Raw genomic sequence first — 355 nt, 5'->3', positions numbered from 1 at the left:
ATATTTCCCATAATCCGTGTATAATATAGAAGTCTAAAACCACATTGATTAGAACTTGGCCTCTCTCTCCATGACATATGCCTTGATGACAATTAAGAACTTTAACTTCACAGTCCACCTTGAATTCTGTAGCAATGACAAAAGGTATTTCATTTCCATGGTTCCAATAAACTAAATTCATTCACTTTAAAAAGCAAACACAAAGCAATAATGTAATAGGGCTTCAAAAATTAAGACTTGAGAGTCTAGAACCAATCTTGGAGTACTATATGGCTACCTCCTCCTCTTCCCCACCCCCGGGATGCATAACCAAATATTCTTAGCAACCCACTTAACTTACATGTACATAAAGATC

At 36.1% G+C, this 355-nt stretch overlaps 1 protein-coding gene across 1 annotated transcript in view; it reads right to left on the bottom strand.

The window, feature by feature from the left end:
• The window catches only part of LOC104980959 (THO complex subunit 2-like), a gene marked incomplete at both ends in the record, with an annotated part of 113,276 nt that overhangs the window by 81,389 nt on the left and 31,532 nt on the right, over positions 1 to 355 (bottom strand). The window contains 1 exon segment of the mRNA XM_010829845.1: positions 341 to 350. Within this exon segment, the coding sequence (XP_010828147.1) occupies positions 341 to 350 (10 nt within the window).

Source organism: Bison bison, unplaced genomic scaffold (genome assembly GCF_000754665.1).
Source record: "Bison bison bison isolate TAMUID 2011002044 unplaced genomic scaffold, Bison_UMD1.0 scf7180017864508, whole genome shotgun sequence".
Taxonomy (NCBI): domain Eukaryota; kingdom Metazoa; phylum Chordata; class Mammalia; order Artiodactyla; family Bovidae; genus Bison; species Bison bison.
This window is presented reverse-complemented; position numbering and strand designations above follow the sequence as displayed.